The sequence below is a fragment of the Protomyctophum parallelum genome, assembly GCF_964188405.1.
Source record: "Protomyctophum parallelum genome assembly, chromosome: 2".
NCBI classification, from domain to species: Eukaryota; Metazoa; Chordata; class Actinopteri; order Myctophiformes; family Myctophidae; genus Protomyctophum; species Protomyctophum parallelum.
The window spans coordinates 11,571,063-11,583,813 of NC_139699.1; the positions used below are offsets into that span (position 1 = coordinate 11,571,063).

Sequence of the window (12,751 nt, forward strand, 5' to 3'; positions counted from 1 at the left end):
CCACCGCTGCGCTGCGTCGGCGGGTGCACACGCAAACAAACAGAAGTCAAGTGAATTGGCGTCGAGGTCAATGGAAATAACAGAAGTCAGAAGTTCAAGTGCACATTCCTCGTTCGTGTGTGATCAACACTTCAACAGTGTACCAGTCACCACATAAAACAAGGTAAACACCAACAATAAGGACATAAAACAAACAAACAAAAGTTGCAGTGGAGCCCTTGTGTCCTGTCGCCGCAGAGCAGCGCCACGACACTGAAGTGGAGAGTCCAACGGAGTTGTGAAGCTGCCGTGAAGTTTTGGCTGTTCGGTGTCTTAAAGTAAATTCATTAGTTGATACATTTGTGACTGAAGGTTTGTTTTAACCCATTCTGAACGGGAACCCATTTTGGTGTTAGCATCATGTCATGCTTTACCTATTGAAAAATAGCAGATCTACAAGCTCATATCGCGCCACTGAGTGGCGCGATACGAGCTTGTAGGTCTGCTATTTTTGAAAAATCGAAGAATGACTAACATTTTTTGAATCTGATCTCAGGTCAGAATGGGTTAATCAGACCAGTGTGTGTCCAGTGGAAACCTCGTATAAATCTGATCTCAGGTCAGAATGAGTTAAAAGATCCCTCAGGAACTGAAACTCACAGTCATTGGTCAAAAGACCTCAGACCTTTACATCCCCCGAGATGAGTCAATTGTTATGATTTGTTATGATCCACTTTTCTGCCTTTTTTTGGCCACGTCAAAGAACAACCAGTAACCACTCCCCTTGACGTCGCATCTCCATTCATGGGAATGGAATCTGGACTCTGGCTACGGGGAATGGAATCTGGACTCTGGCTACGGGGAATGGAATCTGGACTCTGGTTACGGGGAATGGAATCTGGACTCTGGCTACGGGGAATGGAATCTGGACTCTGGTTACGGGGAATGGAATCTGGACTCTGGTTACGGGGAATGGAATCTGGACTCTGGTTACGGGGAATGGAATCTGGACTCTGGTTACGGGGAATGGAATCTGGACTCTGGCTACGGGGAATGGAATCTGGACTCTGGTTACGGGGAATGGAATCTGGACTCTGGCTACGGGGAATGGAATCTGGACTCTGGCTACGGGGAATGGAATCTGGACTCTGGCTACGGGGAATGGAATCTGGACTCTGGTTACGGGGAATGGAATCTGGACTCTGGCTACGGGGAATGGAATCTGGACTCTGGTTACGGGGAATGGAATCTGGACTCTGGTTACGGGGAATGGAATCTGGACTCTGGTTACGGGGAATGGAATCTGGACTCTGGTTACGGGGAATGGAATCTGGACTCTGGCTACGGGGAATGGAATCTGGACTCTGGCTACGGGGAATGGAATCTGGACTCTGGTTACGGGGAATGGAATCTGGACTCTGGCTACGGGGAATGGAATCTGGACTCTGGCTACGGGGAATGGAATCTGGACTCTGGTTACGGGGAATGGAATCTGGACTCTGGCTACGGGGAATGGAATCTGGACTCTGGCTACGGGGAATGGAATCTGGACTCTGGTTACGGGGAATGGAATCTGGACTCTGGCTACGGGGAATGGAATCTGGACTCTGGCTACGGGGCTACAGCGTTGACAAACAATTGGCTGAGCACAGAATGTGATGTATGATGATGTATGTGATAAGAGCGCCCCTCACTTCACACAAGTGTGATGTTTGAGGGAAGAGCGCCCCTCACTTCACACAGGTGTGATTTTTATTTACTTTCTTTTTGGGCTTGATCTCGTCTTATAGCTGCTTGCTTCTTGATTCTTGACGTTTTCTTTACGCCCCCATATATGGAGACGACTGACATCACAGTGACGTCCTAACTGTCTGACAGACAGACTGGTTGGTCTCCCGTAAGATGCTGATAACTGTTCATTCATTCATTAATGTGTAAAGGCTGGTCCTTTCCAACTGACTCATGACTACGTGTGAAGATGGAGGACGTCCTGAGTGTTATCCGCCGGTACAACGTCCAGAAGAAGGAGATCGTCACTGAAGGAGACCGAGTGGTATTCGGGGAGTCGTCCTGGCCCAAGAACGCCGAGACCAACTACGTCGTTTGGGGAACCGGAAAGGAGGGGCAGCCCGAGCAGTACTACACGCTCGACTCTGTTTTGTTCCTGCTCGCCAACGAGCGCCTCGCCCATCCGTCGTACGTGATACTCGCCACAGCCGGAAGCGTTCCCGTCGTCAGAAAGCCCGATCGGGAGGCCATGCTGTCGTACCTCAACGGCGAGGGTTCGACCTTGGCGAGCATCGGGGGAAGCGCCTTCCCGGAAATGGATCTGACAATCAAACGCAAAAGAGCAGCTGATGAGGCGGCATCATCGCCATTATCATCACCATCATCATCGCCTGATGAGGCGGCATCATCGCCTAGAGCCAAAAGAGCGAGGGTTGAGGACGAGGAACGACCTGCAGAACGGGAGTGTCCCGCCGTCCGTCTCGAGGCTCACAGACAAGGCGTGTGTTCTGACGCCGACGTGGACCTGGACAACCGCTTTGACGGTACGCCCGCGGAGAGCGTGTTTCATCATAACGTCGTCACACTGAAGAACAGGCGCTTGGTGGATGCGGGCGTCGTCACCGCGCAGGGAAACGTCAGCAGAGAGATTGTTTGGGGCTGCAGGAACACCGTCCTCCGGAGCACCAAGAAAGAGGACTTCTCCAAAAACATATTAGCCATCCTTCAGTCCGTAAGAGCCAAAGAGAAGAAGGAACAGAACGCGGCCCGGGCGGACCCCTCCGTCGGGAAGGATCAACCCGTCCCTGCCGAGACGGGAAAGGCGCAAACGCAGGTCTTTAATAATGTCGACACCGCCGAGGGCTTCTACGAGGACACGACCTTGACCTCCGTGACGGAGGGAGCGTCGGCCGACAGCAGGACCCTGACCACTCCGGCCTCTCCCCAGCCGCTCCCCCATCCCGCTCCACAGTCCAAAGTGCACCCGCCGAAGAGGCACAGCCGAACGTCTCGGACGCCCATCATCGTGGTCCCCGCCGGCAGCACTTCCCTCATCACCATGGCCAACGCCAAGGACCTCCTGCAGGACGCCACCTTCGTCACGGCGGAGGAGAAGAGGAGGCGGGGCATCCCGCGGGACAGGGAGGTGCTGCTTCAGCACCGCAAGGACTCCTCGACCGGCGCCACCGCGCCTTACCGGGTCACCGACCAGCCGTTCAAGCTGACGGCGGCGGACTGGGAGCGCGTCGTGGCCGTCTTCGTGCAGGGCCCCGCCTGGCAGTTCAAGGGCTGGCCGCGGCTGCTGCCTGGAGGCTCGCCCGCCGACATCTTCGCCCAGATCCCGGCCTTCCACCTGAAGTACGACGAGGCCACGACGGACGCCAACGTGCAGCGGTGGGACGTGACGGTGCTGGAGGTGAGCCGCCGCCAGCGCCACCTGGACCGGCCCACCGTGCTGCGCTTCTGGGAGGCCCTGGAGCGGCACATGGTCCAACACAAGCCCCACCTCCGGTACTAAACCCTGGGCCGGCACATGGTCCAACACAAGCCCCACCTCCGGTACTAAACCCTGGGCCGGCACATGGTCCAACACAAGCCCCACCTCCGGTACTAAACCCTGGGCCGGCACATGGTCCAACACAAGCCCCAACACAAGCCCCACCTCCGGTACTAAACCCTGGGCCGGCACATGGTCCAACACAAGCCCCACCTACAGTACTAAACCCTGGGCCGGCACATGGTCCAACACAAGCCCCACCTACAGTACTAAACCCTGGAGTGGCACATGGTCAAACACAAGCCCCAACACAAGCCCCACCTCCGGTACTAAACCCTGGACCGGCCTTCTGGGAGGCCCTGGAGCGGCACATGGTCAAACACAAGCCCCACCTCCGGTACTAAACCCTGGACCAGAACGTGGCCCAAACACGAGCACAAAGCACAAGGGAAAACAAAAGATAACCATGTGTATGTCTCGCAAATAAGCTATTATTTATCACAGTAATATATTTCAGGTGATTTACTCACTGTATATTCAGACAGGCATGTGTGCTTCTTTATAGCCTAGGCATATACCTAACCTTGGATAAAATGTATAAATGTCATAAATACAGTACAACCATGTTCATAAGAATGCACTGTACTTAACAATACAGACAATAGAGTATAAACAAAAGAGTACTTAAACACTCTGAATGTTGAAAATATGCACATATTGGAACAGAAATAGTGGCCTTTCTTAGCAGCTGGGCTGGTATAAGCAGCCTATATACTGTAATGACACATGCTGCTTTCAGTAAGATCTGGCTTCTTCTACACATTTGACAGCCGAGGCAGAAGGCACCGCACCAATATTCTTTTATGTGAAATGTATCTAGTAATAAATGCATGTGACATGTACTGTAGCCTATGTGTGTATGTGTTAAAATATCCAGAGGAGAAAAGAGCACACACTCTTTTATGTATTGTACAATTAAATACCATCATTCTACCACTTACAGTAGGCCCTATTCAAAAATTAAAATTAGTAGTCAATCTACAAGCTCACTGTGACATGTTGTGTAACATTGTGAGCTTGTAGAGTGGCTATTTATGGCGAGAACATGTGGCGTAGAGTGAAAAAACTGACTATAGAGCCATGGGGGACCCTCAGTATTCCCATCTGTTAGTTATCTGTTAGGTTTGGCTATTCTTTGAATAATAGCCAAACCTCGGCCTCGACCGTGACCTTGACATTTCTGTTCAACCCAAAGGTTAAAGGTGAATAATATGATTAATGCATTCATAATTGTTATTACTTCATATCCAAGCAACACTGAGGTGAATGAACTCCAATCCAAGGCTGTAATAAATACTGAATATTAATGTGCACACTGTGCATGGATGGCACTGGTGTTTTTCTTTCCAAGAACCTGAAATTCTCCCTCTGGGTGAAAACTAATATTGGACAGATCAAGCATTAGATGCAATATCAAACTGTCATGGCCATTAATACTGTCTTTAAGGCAGACCTCCTGGCCTCCTCCGGCATCTTAACGTAAACTACAGATCCTTTTCCAGCTGTCTTAATGTGTCAGGGTATGAGTTGGCCTGCATGAGTCTGTGGTTATTCTCCCTTGTGGTGCAGTGTGGGCTTAGCGGTGCATGATCTTGTGCCATCATTACCTTGGGAAATAGTTCAACGTATTTGTCTCAGTCACATCGTTCATAACCTGCTCTGCTCTTGCACTCTTCCTCTCTCTATTTGCAAAAGAGTTTGATGATAGAGAATTCACATAAACAAAGACATGTCACGCTTTCCTCTCACACAAGGTCTCATGCAAGGTCTCACAACAAACATGCTCCTGAAATAACTCCATATTGGACACATGCTGGAGTCTACTGTACTGCGTGCACATACAGTACTAGTACATGCATATTCCCAGATACTTAACCCATTTAGGCCTGACGTCGAAATTAAAAAAATACATTCTGACAGTTTTCTGAAATACCTCATGTTTCTGTATCAGTGGTTCTCCATATTTCATGTCAAGGACCCCCAAAAATGATAATTGGCCGCCGGATTTGAGTTAAAAACGTTCACTCTGAAAGAACATCTATTCAAAGATTTGCGCCTCATTTTCACGATTTTTCAAAAATAGCAGATCTACAAGCTCGTAGCGCGACACTCGGTGGCGCGCTATGAGCTTGTAGATCTGCTAAAGCATACCATATGGGGTTCCCGTTTTGAATGGGTTAAATGCAACCCACATAACTGCAGTGGACAGATACGAGCAGCAGCCGTGTGATAACAATGATTTATGTGTTAATGTTTTTCATTTCAATTTTTATTTCATGTGAATGTTTGCATTGCTGTTGTGCATGAATTCCATTCGACGGATAGATATCCATGCTGAATTAATACCTATAAAAAATAATTATGAATACAATCTCATGCAAGCCTCATGGAGTATTATTTGGCTCATATTGGTGCATTATATCTGGGACTGTTGATGCAGAACACACCATTTCCAGAGGTCAGAAAAATAGGAGTAAAATATAAAAGTAAATATTGAACCTGTTCTCTTTCGATCTCACCGAGACCAGCCCAATATAAAGACCAGAGCAATATAACGTTTTTTATCTACTACAGTTGAGACAATGATGGCAGACTTCGAAGTGGTTTGACACCGTATTTTGACCAACTATACACGGAAATCAATCACCATGAATCACGATCTACACCTCAATACATTTTTGGGCGGGAACCCCTTTTGGTGTTAGCATCATGTCATGCTTTAGCTATTGAAAAATAGCTATTGAAAAAGCTACGAGCTTGTAGGTCTGCTACTTTTGAAGAATCGAAGAACGACTGACATAGAAACATAGCTTTTTCAGAAAACTGTCAGGATTTAGAAGACATTTTTAGAATCTGATCTCAGGTCAAAATGGGCTGGGCTACATAACCCTAACACCTCCACCTCTGCTTGCACTTAGCCCATAATATCCACCGTATGACCTTACTATTGATCTATAAGCAAATAGGTAGTCCTTCTGGCTTCAAATGACCACCTCAGCAGCACTTGAACTGTGCCTACCATCAAATGCTAATGATCGGCTGACCCAGCTGACATCAGATGTCCTTGTTCAGAAACCAATTTATACCAACAGTCAGGCTAAGGGGACGGCTAAGTCGTCTGGCTACAACAAGCTCACTCAGCACTTCAAAACCAAAGGAGACAATATCAGGATTTAGTTTGGAGCTGCGAGCATGCACATGCGCGCGCACACGCACACACACACACACACACACACACACACACACACACACACACACACACACACACACACACACACACACACACACACACACACACACACACACACACACACACACACACACACACACACACACACACACTCTACAGGCTCACAACGCATGACATTGTGAGTTTCTAGATAAGTTTATATTGTATCACAGAGTATAAATTAGGAAATTTGCACTAGGCCTGCCGTTATCACCTGTATCTGCTCATAATATATATTCTTTCACAGCGAACGTTTTAACTCAAATCTTTGCTTCTGGGAGGGTACCCGGGAAACAACATGTTTTCAGATGGGCGTCGGCGGCCAAATACATAATCATTTTTGGCGTCCTTGACATGAAATATTGAGCACCACTGATACAGAAACATGAGGTCTTTCAGAAAACTGTCAGGATTTTTAAATGTCGACATCAGGCCTAAATGGGTTAATGCCGCATTCACATGGAATCAGGCAAGCGGTAGACTGCAAACGCCAAGAACCTGCTGGACGGCACAGAACGGTGAAAAGATGACATATTTTAACATTGATACCGTTTGCCGTTACTGTGGCTGGTTCTGGCTGCCGTGCCGTCCAGTTCCGTTTACCGTAGACGGTTTTGCCGTCTACCACGGTTACTATACTTTGGTCCGACATACGATCGACTACCTACTGTACCCCAAACCCTCACCCTAACCATAACCGCAAGCACGGGGCAGCACACCTAAACCTAACCCCAACCCTCTCCCGAGTCGGACCAATATGCTCCTTCGAACCAATGATATGTCGGACCAACGTATGCCTCATGTCTACCACTCGGCCTGATTCCATGTGAATGCAGCATTATGCTGTTTTTGAAAATGTTTGAAGATGTTGCCTATAATAATGATTTGCCTATAATGATGAACATGCCTGCCAGGTTGAACGTGTTTAATTCCTTTCTCTCCATTGACTTTGGCATGACATTGATCCCAGCAGCCTTCCTCTGGCATCGGCCATGGTGTGGCTGTACAGTGACAAACGGCCATGGCTGGAGTGAGAGGAGGTTAAATGACTTGCCTTCAAGACAAAGGGTTCATCATTGCATCTGCTCTATAATGAAGGTAAAGGATTGCTTGCCTTTTTACCTGCAGGCGAGGGAAATTAGGCTCCGACCGTACTTTTCTCCATTTCACAGAATGGAGGCACGGCGCACACCGCACTGTAATTGATAGCCCTTGGGGCCCCTTTGACATAATATTCTGATGGTTTCACGATGAGCGAGAATATTAGTATTTGGGCATGAAATTCAAATAAGCCAAGGCAATAATAGATGGAAGAAATTGATAAAGTTAGATGACCGAATCATGGTGGCAAAGGCCTTAAAAATAGTGGAGAATATAGCTAGCACTGCCAGCACCACATGCTCTCTTTTATGAAAGGTTAGTTTTGACTGATCTAACTCAAAGTGACAATAAGGGCTGACCTATTAAAACTATTACTTTATCTAACATGTTCCATGTTCGTTCACTCTGCTCCCGCCGAGTTTTAACCCATTTTGACCTAAGTTTCGATTCTACAAATGTCTTCTAAAACATGTTTCTATGTCAGTGGTGCTCAATATTTCATGTCAAGGACCACAAAAATTATATGCAATTGGCCACCGACCCCCCCCCCCCCCCCCATCTGAAAATATGTTGTTCCAGGGAGGGACCCTCCAGAAGCAAAGATTTGAGTTAAAAACGTTCACTCTGAAAGAATATATTCAAACATTTGGGCCACATTTTCACGATTTTTCTAAAATAGCAGACCTACAAGTGCAGCACTTAGTGCCGCGCTATGAGCTTGTAGATCTGCTATTATTCAATACCTAAAGCATAACATAATGCTCAAACACCAAGAGGGGTTCCCGCCCAGAATGGATTAATATTCATTATACAGCAGAAGATTCGATTCTTCCTCTTCGTGTGTGTTGCTGTAAAGAAACCAATCATGATTTGGACGGCGTTAATCCTTCTCAGTGCCCTTGCATACAAGACGGTTATTTTGTTCCCCACTACAACAGTTTCATGGTTTATAACAGCTTTTCTGTGGGCGCCAAAGAGAAGAGAGGAAAAGATGGCATTGATCTGTAAAAAGCACTTTAGTCCTATACAAACCAAAGTCTATAAAACATTGCCCTGGATGCTAGCCCTGAGCAATATAATCAGTATAGGCCTACTACTTTGAAGCTATGTGTACGTATATCTGAGAAGTCATCCACAGTATCGTTATTGCTCATTACGTTAACGCTAAGAATCTGAGGAATGAGCACAGGCAACAAAGCATGATATCATATAAAACAAGTTAATGGGGGAAAATAGAAGACAGCCTTCCTATATGAGTTATCCAAATTAATATGAATCAATGCAGCTGAATGTCCTTTTATCTTCACTCCTATTCAAGAAGTTGATATTACGATAAGTGTTCCAGTGCAATTATTTACAGAGGAATCCACTAGAGGAGTCGTTTTTATCAGGGCACCGCTTCATTTGTTATTCTTTAGTCTTCCCTGAGATATTATTCAATAGTCCACTCCACAGACACCATTATTTTCGCTGATGCCTTTTCTGAAGTATTGAAGGTGACTCCCTGAACTGACGTGTGAAGGGTATACTATATTCTGTTGGTAATAAACTGCTGGGAATTGAATGTCCTTTCTTGTTTGAACCGTTGTCTTCTGAATCTTTTGTTTGGGGAAATATGTCTGTGGTATCTGCCGGGTATGGATGAAACAGAGGAGGGCAGAAGTGTTGAGCCCTGTCCTAATGTAATGACTAGATTAAATAGGACTGCACTAGGATACAACCGGTTTCTGTTGCATATAATTTTGAATGTTTCAGACAAGCATTGAGAAATATCTCACCACAAGTTAAACTTGAAACTGAAGTTGGATTCCAACCAGCCTGATTTATTAATACATTGATATGCTGATTTTAATTATGTGCTATAATAAACACTGCATCTACAAAATATCGCTTTATTTATCAAACTTATGTAGAGACGGGAGAGCATTCGCCCGCTGTCGCCTTGATAAATCTGATATATTAGTGCATACTTCCCCATTTCATACTGCATAATGAGTTCCATTACCAAGAATAAGCAACGCAAAACATTTACTCTCATCTAAGATTTGTTATCTTATTTGGAGGTCAGATTTCAGCAGAGCAATTTCTTTATGTAAACAGTGGAAGCTAATGTTTCCCCCGTCTGCAGAAATACGTGTGAATCCTACAACAGATGAGGATATGATTACTTAGATGTATATCCTGACCTGCACAACACTATCAAATGAATAATGAGATATGATTTAATTATATCAGATGGCTTTATGACATTGAATCTTTCCTCTCGTGTTAGAAAGACATGGGTTATTGTGTATTGGGTTAGCTAGTTTGCTTGTTTTCATTATATTTCTAACAAGCTGACGAGGCGATTTCAGCAGAAGATGAGAAGCACGCAAAAGCAACGGCTTAATTTCCCTATAGCCCTCAGTTATCTATATGTGCATTCTCAATGCGTGCTATTTAACAACGAACTGGGCCGATTCATAGCATGTTTATTCATTTTGGAAGACAAATATAGAAAAGGAATATCAGAGTACAGAAGAGCACATTATTCCTACTCGTCTGTTCTTGTAATTGGTGTGTGCAGGCACCAGGCACCAGGTACAAGCAAACACAAGCTTGTACCTGGTGGATGGATGTCTGCAGTAGGCATAGGCTTGTTCTATAGAGAATCTAGACCATAGAGCAGGGGTCCCCAAACTTTTCCCTGTGAGGGCCACATAACTTTTCCCTTCTCTGATGGGGGCCGGGGTCAGTTTGTAACAGAAAAGGTGTGACGATCGCAGGGGTGCCAACGTAAACATTTTTTTTTTTCCAGAAAGCCACACTGCTGGTGCTGGTATAGACTCAGGAGACTACAACGAAACTCCGCCCATTGGGATCAAAAACATTGGTCGGTGGTTAAACCCCACCCACTGTGTTGTGTGGATGTTGCGCCTCCAAGCTGTATGGCTTTCGGCTGTGTTTCGACTGCCCCCTCCCCCCCATACAACACGTTTGTCTCTTCAAACCACGTGACTCCCATTGGAAATGAATTGCGAGCTTGCAACACGCACAAGACTCATGCATCAGCTATACAACATTATGTTGTGTAGGTGTGAGTGAAGCCTTACTGGTGGCCTTCTGGCTTCTGCAGACGGAGCCCTCTGTTGTCTTGCAGCGTCCTCTGGTCGCCCACGCCGCCGTTGACCTCACCTCCACTGGAACATCCCGGCTGGGCGGGTCAAGGTGTCGGCAGCTGGCACCAAACCGGACTCCTGACTGCTGGCGACCGTCCCTCTGATCACTTCTCCTGGATGTCTCCTCTGCCTTCGATGTGTTTGGAGATATTTTAGTATTTCAAAGTGTTTATTCGAGAGATGACTTCCACACACCCGGTGTAATTTTACAGCAGGTTCGTATTAGGTCCTGGCAGAGCAGCAAACGTTTTAGAGAAGGAGGAGAGACCCGCACTCCGCCAATTGCTGGTTCAAGAGGTTTTATTTAGACAAGAGTCGTAGCAACATAGCAGACGTAGCAATTAACTTTCGGCCTTCATGTCTGAAGGCCGAAAGTCCGAAACGTTGCTACGACTCTTCTCTAAAAAGTATTTCAGAGTGTCGAGCCGGTTCAGTCTCCATCCTTCTTTATACTCTATGGGTGGGCCGCAAACACATGAACGAGCACTGTGCGTGTGTGCTCTGTGCGAGGGAGTTGTTGTGTATTATTGGCTCGGCGCGTTCACGTGATTGGCCCAGTGCCGCACAAGCTGCAGGACCTACTTTCGGCTTCAGTATTTCCTCTCGGTGACGCCTCTATTATTTTATAATCTCTATGAGCAAGACAGCCCTATAACCCTATCCACAAGGAGGAGCAGTTCACCAAAGCATTGTGGGAATCGTGTACCCACCACATGTCCCCTTAGGGGCTCCATACATATTATTAAATCATCACAAAGGGGTATCTTGAAAGAACAGATGCCGTCTACAGTCTGAATCAGCTTGTGCTGCTCAGCGGGCACAGCAGGTGATAACAGCCATACTGCACACATATAAACAACGGAGAAAATAGAGATACAAGATCTGCCACTACATGGATGGTCATTTTGTATCCAGTATAGTTAATTAATGATGGAATCGCCATTCCTCATTAATTGTGTTTAATAATTAAAAATATTCCTAATTAGTATAGACTATATATTAAGACTTTTTTTAAGTAAAAAAAAAAAACACAAATCTTCAGTGGCTGAAGATTGTAAGGTAATGGTCTCTCTCTCTATCTATTTATTTCTGTTTTTCACACACAATGGTGTAACAAATGACAACATGCTCATGCACGTAGAGCAACAACAAGCAGAGCAAATCATAATTGAGCTAGCTTAATTTCTCAAACTAAATAAATTATGCTTTTTTTAATCCATGGACAGAGTAGGCCTGCAAACAACTGTGCAGAGTGCAGTGTGTCTGTCAGCCTTGAATTATTTCATTGTTTATTGGGAGACAATAGAAGCATCATTGACACAGCAAATTAAAGTAGGATTACCAAGGATAATGGAGATTTTGGAGAGAACGGTTGAAAAATGAGACCGATCTATGCCTTAATTAAATGCCAGTGGTTCACTCACAGTTAGCAGTTGTTGTACTTGACATATACTGTAATTCTGCAAACTGTTAATAAATAAATAAATAAATCAATCAATCAATCAAATGTCTTGGCTGCAAATTATGAATCAATTCACTCACCCAGTGGTCAGCGCTATGTTAGGTCTTCGTGATAGCATTTCATTGTGAGACAATAGAAGCAATATGGCTGATATATATGGCAAATGAAAGCAGCCTTCCCAAGGAACACGGAGACATTTTCATTTCGTTTTAAACGGTTAAGAAATGACCGAGCTATGGCAGACTCAAATTTCAACT

At 45.7% G+C, this 12,751-nt stretch overlaps 2 protein-coding genes across 2 annotated transcripts in view; one reads left to right on the forward strand and one right to left on the reverse strand.

Moving 5' to 3' along the window:
* LOC310854968 (protocadherin-17-like) overlaps positions 1-12,751 on the reverse strand; it is a 319,220-nt gene that overhangs the window by 127,123 nt on the left and 179,346 nt on the right. The gene's annotated exons all lie outside the window — the stretch shown is intronic.
* Positions 1,958-3,505, forward strand: LOC310854504 (parafibromin-like; the record flags this gene model as incomplete). Its single annotated transcript, XM_083759184.1, has 1 exon — positions 1,958-3,505. The coding sequence occupies one exon, from the start codon at positions 1,958-1,960 to the stop codon at positions 3,503-3,505; it is 1,548 nt and encodes a 515-aa protein (XP_083615310.1).